This window comes from Coptis chinensis, chromosome 5 (assembly GCF_015680905.1).
Source record: "Coptis chinensis isolate HL-2020 chromosome 5, ASM1568090v1, whole genome shotgun sequence".
NCBI lineage: Eukaryota > Viridiplantae > Streptophyta > Magnoliopsida > Ranunculales > Ranunculaceae > Coptis > Coptis chinensis.
Genome location: NC_141460.1, coordinates 23,516,904 through 23,524,090, shown reverse-complemented (window position 1 = coordinate 23,524,090; position 7,187 = coordinate 23,516,904). Strand labels below are relative to the sequence as shown.

General features: G+C 40.0%; 1 protein-coding gene across 1 annotated transcript; it reads left to right on the top strand.

Moving 5' to 3' along the window:
• On the top strand, positions 1 to 477 carry LOC147497125 (uncharacterized). The gene has a single exon (XM_086562765.1). The coding sequence runs from the start codon at positions 1 to 3 to the stop codon at positions 475 to 477; it is 477 nt and encodes a 158-aa protein (XP_086418891.1).
• Positions 478 to 7,187: the final 6,710 nt, after the last annotated feature.

The window sequence follows — 7,187 nt, the reverse complement described above, 5'->3', positions numbered from 1 at the left end:
ATGCTAAATGCGGATGGATCTATGAAAGATGAAAGCACTGGTTTTGGTGGCTTTTTGAGAGATAGTAACAGTGAGGTGATTCTCGCGTATAGTGGATCTTCTCCAAGAAGATCGGTACTGCACCAGGAGCTGCTAGGGGTAAGAAAAAGGTTGGAAGGTGGCATAGCAGTGTGTATACGAAAACTACAAGTTCAATTAGATTCTATGAGAGTGGTCCGGATTATGAATAACAGTGAAGATCCACCGTGGCACTGCTGGAACTTAGTCTCCCAGATTAAAAGTTTGGCTACGCAGTTTGAAGAGATTGAGTTTAAGCATGTGTACCGAGAAGGTGACCAAGTGGCAGATTACCTTTCAAAAGTCAGTAGCTCCTTATGTAATGAGTCTTTGTTCTATATCCCCCCTATGGATCAAAAACTCGATGAGTTGATTAAAGGGAATAAGGATGGAAAAATGTATTTGCGTCTTTTGGCTTAATAAAGGTTAGGGTATCCTTAACCCCTAGTTACTTCAAAAAAAAAAATGGAGCAAACATCCCACTTTCAAATAGGGATCCAAAATTTCTTTCCATTGACATTTGCCTGTTTTCGGCCATTTGTGATCGCATGAAGAGGATGGGTAGTGATTTGAGGTGAGGGGAAGAATTAAAAGTTTCTGACAGAAGGGAATTTGAAACCAAGCTGTGGTGGTCTCCCATAAGACTCAAATTTAACTAGAGGATGTCTCGTGCAAGACTGGATTTGGAGGGGACGAGATCCGGTTTTTGTGGGGGAAGAAGGAGGAAATGGTGACACATGGGAGAGGTGTCTCGGTTTATACATGGGCCAAGAATCATGAAATTTGGTCGGGCCCAAATCAAGCCAAAAGCCCAAATCAAGACTAAAAAATGTAAGCACGCACACATGACTCGTTCGAACTCCGAATTGGGTAAATGAGCTGCCGAAATGATCGGCACAAAAAATGTCATCCAATTATATGAGTCATTCTCAAAGGCCACAAGAATTTTTGAAAAGAAGGATCAATGTTTTATTTATGAACAATATATATATATATATATATATATATATATATATATGGTTTTATTTCTATACAAGGGATATTAATGTGAACAACATTGGATGTCTAGAAGACTCGCCATCTAAACTCATAGGAAACTGTCATGTCGGCTCTGGAGGAAACCCAATCCAGCCAGACTGTGACTTCACCTTTATGTATTATGGGTCTAGGGGCAGGACGGTACCATCTTGGATCATGCGTGCTCCGGTCTAATAATATTGCCTTTATTACATACGGCTATCCTCAAACCACCCCAAAGGGAACTCAAAGTAACCAATTCTAGGGGTTGGCCTGGTGGAATCCATTGCCCGTACATGTTCCAACTAGGCAACATCCGAGGTTGAACAAGAATCTCTTAATGCAAGGGGAATTTTAAAAGACAACAATATATACAAATATACAAGGGGAGTCTTTTAACGTTAGATCGTCAAGACGAATTCCAACCCATGGGAGAAACGACACGACGACGAAGTTTATCCTGCTTAGCTGGTGTTAGACAAAAGTATACCTTATACCAGCTAGTATTGGATTGGAAGTCAAGACCTGGATAGAAAGATATTTGACAATACATACACCACCCCATCCTTCACGCACATCGTTTATGAGCAAAAGTACTACGACCATTACCTATTCGTGATGAGTGAGACTTACACCAAATGATTAGCTGAAGTTCACGAGGCAAAGAGTAGAAAAGGGAAGAGAAGGAAGAAGGGGAAGTTTTTGGTACCCATTGTTTACCAGCAGGAACATTTGCTTGTGTTTCAGAAGACATTTATACTCAGTTCTGAAGTAGAGTTTTTGTGGACTACGGCTCCGGCGCTTGCAACCACACATTTCAAAGTACTTTAGAGATCATGAAATAGAAGATGGCTTGGCTACGAAAATGACGTACCATTTATAGAAAAACAAGATTGAGTACGTCAAATGAAACATCTATTTTATGTAGACCGGATCCTAAAGAAGAGTCTGTTCAATAGTTGGGGAGCGTAACTTGATAAGAGCCCAAAACTGTAGTTTTAACCCCTTAATAATCATACTGTTAGACCAATTATGTGAATAATAAGTAAGATTTAATACTGATTACGTGTTTTTATGCATTTCAGGGCTTCAAAGTCCATTATGTGCGAAAATGTGCCACTTTAGCGAGATAAAGGAGCAAAAGTCAGCAAACTTCCGAATGCCATATCTTTGGACTCGGACCTCGAATGAGGCCTACCTTATGTCAAAACGACCGCTCGGAAAGAGCTTTGCAATGGTCCAAGCCTTGACCCAATCAGAGGAGCAAAAGTGGATGAAAGTCTGTGGAAGCCAAATTGCACCAAGAGGCCTTTTGAATTTGAAAGAATTGGGTTTTGGGCACGATTCTGCGGCCCAAAACATGGCTCCAAGCCCATGCACGATTTTTGGATCTGAATGTATAAAAACAAAAGCTTAGCTCTTTGTTAAGGGCAGTTAGGTTAGGTAGATAGTTAGACCTAGATTAGTTAGCCTCCATTAATTAGTTTTTTAGAACTTAGTTTAATTAGTTTCAATTCATTGTATTAGATTAAACCTTTGAATCTTGTTCTTCATTTGATTAGATCAATAAAGTAGTATTTTTTATCAATTTCGATTTTGTCATTTCCATTTCTAGATCTAATTTCAATTCTTGTTCTTATTTCATTTTAGTCATTAATTTAGATTTCATTATTGTTTAAATTAGTAAATTTCAATGCTTTATATTATGTTTAGTTTTAATCTAAATGGAAATGATTGCGGAATGATTCAAGGCTAAACCTCCATTAGAGGGGGTTGAGAAGCCTTGATGAAAGCTTGATTCCGACTATCGTAGAGAATCGTTAAGTAATTTCCTTTCCACTCTAGAAACGCGTTTAGTTCACCATGAGAATGGGTTTAATCGCTCACATGCTAATTATTAATTGGTAGGAATGCCATGTGTAATTAGGGATTAGGAAGAACCGATTGTTCTCGCGTAGCGATTCAATTCGATTACTGACGACTTCGTCGCTAGTGGATTAAGTTGAAGTTAAGGTGGAATCAATCCCCTCTAACTCCTTAACATCGAATCAACATAGCATTCCCTTAGTTGTCCGATAGTCGACTAGTTGCATTTCGTGGGTAGTTGCATCGTAGTCTAATTCCCCTTCGTAAAGCTCTCATTGACTTAAGACTGATTTCTTAGACTTAGAAAACAATCCATGCTAGGGAACTAGGAGTGGAACGAACTTCCTACTCCACTTAGTGTAATTCGCATCGAGAGTAGAAGCTTTGATAATTGAGACTCGTAAGATAAGTTTTAGTTTACTTACGGATTGAATTCATCGTTCATTTCGTAGGTAGACTATACATTTTAGTTTTATCAAATGGCGCCGCTGCCATCTTAGTTGCACTTTAGCATTGTTTTCCTTGTAGAAGTAATCATTTTTAAGTCCCATTAAACCCACCCACCCTTGTTTGTTTCATACTGTGGTTGCCCATTTCAGCTTTGACAAATTCCGTGAGAAAATACACGGCGGCAGCGCTTCAAGCGCGACCAGCTAAGTTCTTGGAATTTGACTTTAAACTGAAGCGACCCAGCGCCCTAACCAAACCACGACCAGCTAAGTTCTTGGAATTTGACTTTACACTCGAAGCGACCCCCCATGTGGAGCGACGCTAAAAACACATGTAATTTGAAAATTACTTTCGACCGTGCCGAAATGCGGCTTGCACATATTAAATTTATCGGATTTCGACAGTTTTGATTCGAACTTTGATCTTTCATATTTTTCAGTGTTCTAACCTGCTCTATACACTGAACAAGTGTAAACAAGACGCTATTCATAAAGCGAAGCAAGGGCCTTGTCGGGTATTCCTTTCTTCCACACCTCGCATCTCCTCGTTAGAGGTTTATACTAGTATATCGAAATTGTTTGGAGTGTTGCATGTTTAGTTAAGTTCGACTTAGTCTTGCATGAGATTAAGGTCCGCCGAACAAAACACCCGAACGTAAATACACAAACAACATCAACAATCAAATCTATCTAGTATACCACCCACTACACCTCTAACTACTATTTCACACACACCACCGATATAATGGGGAAGAAAGAGAGACTCCTCTCTCGACTTCTACAAAGCCTTGGCGATAGCCCCAAATCTTGCATCGCTTCTAGCAGACCCAGTGGGATTTTTGAGAATCCCTCCAAATATTTTTAATTTGTTACCCGTTTTTCATGGTTTAGGATGGAAACCTTATCAGCACATGCGTAGGATTGAACAAGTCCTAACAACATTCCACCATCCTACGGTTAGTACGGAACAAATTAAATTAAGGGTATTCCCTTTCACCTTAGCCCGATAAAGGCGTCTTGGTTAACTGCCCAAAGCCTAATGCTACGTGGACTCGTGGGCTAAACTTGTTCACCGTTTATGGAACATTTTACCCACCCCCTAAAGACGGATGAGATGCTTTCCAAGATTCATTTCTTTCGACAAAATCCTCATGAATCATTTTCAGAGGCTTGGAATCGTTTCACCGATCTGCTTATAGAGTGTCCACACCATAACTTAGCGAAAGACACGTTAGTTCGTGCCTTTTTCAAAGGACTTCTACACCACCATAAAGAAGTCCTTGACATAATGAATGGGTGTAGTTTCTTAAGCAAAGGAGCCTCGGAGGCTTATAAATTTTTAGAGGATCAAACTAAGCGAAATAATAATTGGGGGGGTAGTGACGATTACTCCCGCTCCGCTAGTTCTTCTTCAACAGTTAAGGCCGCCGGTATGTTTGAAATTAAACACGATTCCGAGCTTAAAACTCTAATCGAATCACTCACTAAAAAGGTAGAGGCCATTTCTGTACAACAAAAGCCTATCCCCGTCATGAATGTAAATTCAAACCCATGTAGTTTCGTTGAGTCCCGAGCATCCCGACTCCCATCGCCCTATAGCCTATGAACGGGCTTGTTCCATTAATAGTGAACCTAACGCCTTGGAGACAAAATCCCAACTCGGTTGGAGAAATAACCAACACGCCACACCTCAAGGGTACAATAATCAATATGTTAGGCCAACGAACGGCTTTAACCAAGCTCCACTCACGACAAGGGCGTGGTCGTGGGTAATTTTAATAATTATAACAACCAAGTGCAACCTCGACAAGGTCAAGCACAAGGTCAAGGTAATTATAATAATTATAATGCTAATAGAGGTATCGTTCCGTCAATAATAATTATCAAAATCCACCCATAAATAATTCACGTGAAATAGTTCCAAATACACCACCACGCGGACTACTACACCCACACAACCGGATCGCCTTTGACACCTTCATACAAGTGAGCCAAAACTTTTCCAAACCATGGCTCAATCTAACCAACAACTTCATCCCGTTAATAATTTAACCCAACAGTTGGCTCAAGATAAAGCCCAAACCAAAGGTGTGTTGCCGTGTCACGCAATACCTAATCCTAAAACAACAAACACAGCCTTTGAGGTAACCGATAATACTAGTAATGAATATGAAAATGTAGGTGAGATAAATGCCATCACCACTCTCCGTTCTGGCAGAGTGGTTGATAACAAGGTAACTATGCCTATAGTTACCCCACCAGTAGCCCCTACACCTACTATTTTACTAGATACCGAAATAGAAACCTAAGAGCCTACCAATCGTAGAGGTACCCGCCACAACACAACCTAAGAAACAGAAAGCCACGGTTAAACATCCGGTGATACCATTGCTAAATATAGACGAAACCACCGTTTCCACAAAAATTAGCCATGTTAACTAGGGATACAAATTACGAGGAGATTAGGGACGTTTTCAAGAATCTAACTATAAACCTTCCCTTCCTCGAAGCTATTAAAAAGCTACCACATCATGCTAAGTTTCTTAAGGAATTGTGTACTACTAGGCGTAAGACAAATATACCAAAAGGCGCCTTTTAATGAAACAATTCCCAACCTTATCCTCGAACATAATGGAATTGTTAAGTACAAGGACCCCGGTCGCCCCATCAGATAAATGCACCTTAGGAGATTCCTATACGACGACCGCGTTATTAGACTTGGGGGCTAGTGTTAACTTACTCCCATTTTATTTGTATAGACAAATAGGTCTAGACAAGATGCAACCCACTAAAATGACGTTGCAATTAGCTGATCGGTCTATTAAGTATCCTAAGGGTGTAGTCGAAAATGTCTTTGGTAAAAGTTCGTGGATTTCTACTATCCGGCTGATTTTGTAGTCCTCGATACGTAAGTCGCTAACCACTGGGTCCCGATCATTTTAGGGCGTCCTTTCCTGGCAACTGCCAATGCGCTCATTAATTGCCGTGATGGTTCAATGTCCATGTCTTTTGGCCATCTTGGTGTTGAAGTCAATGTTTTTAAAACAAGGACACAGTTACCCTATTCGTCTATGGATGGAGAGGTTAGCATGATCGAAAGCGTTGTTCGAGATTATTTCAACAACACGTTCCCTGATAATCATATGCCCAAAATTCTTTCCTTTGGAAAGTTGATAACTGTAAATTGTATAGTCTACCTACGAAATGAACGATGAATTCACAACGTAAGTAAACTAACAACTATCTTTTACTATCTCAATTATCAAAGCTTCTACTCTCGATGCGAATTGCACTAAGTGGAGTAGGAAGTTCGTTCCACTCCTAGTTCCCTAGCATGGATTGTCTTCTAAGTCTAAGTAAACAGCCTTAAGTCAATGAGAGCTTTACGAAATGCTATGCTAACAAGACGCGTTATTTTAAATAACTAGATATAATAAATAACAAGATAAAATATAAACTAAAGATAATCTACGAAGCTACGGAAATACGATTGTTGACTCTAGATAAAGAAATAGAGGGGAATTAAATCCACCTCGAATCCAACTTAATAACCTAGTATAGATTGTCGTATCTCGATTCTTACGTTTTCACGGCGAGAATTTCGAGTCTAATCCCTAGTGTTCATGGCATTCCTACCGGATACTAACTAGCATGTGAGGTCGTCCACCCATTCTCATGGCGAAACACGACCTTCTAGAGTGGAATAGATTCTACTACCAATTCTATACTAACCACTAAGTTTTCATCAAGGCTTCATCAACCCCTCTAATGGAGGTTTAGCCTTGAGTCATCAAACTA

Excerpts from the sequence above, each read along its gene's own strand:
- LOC147497125 (XM_086562765.1), top strand. The coding sequence starts at position 1 with ATGCTAAATGCGGATGGATCTATGAAAGATGAAAGCACTGGTTTTGGT.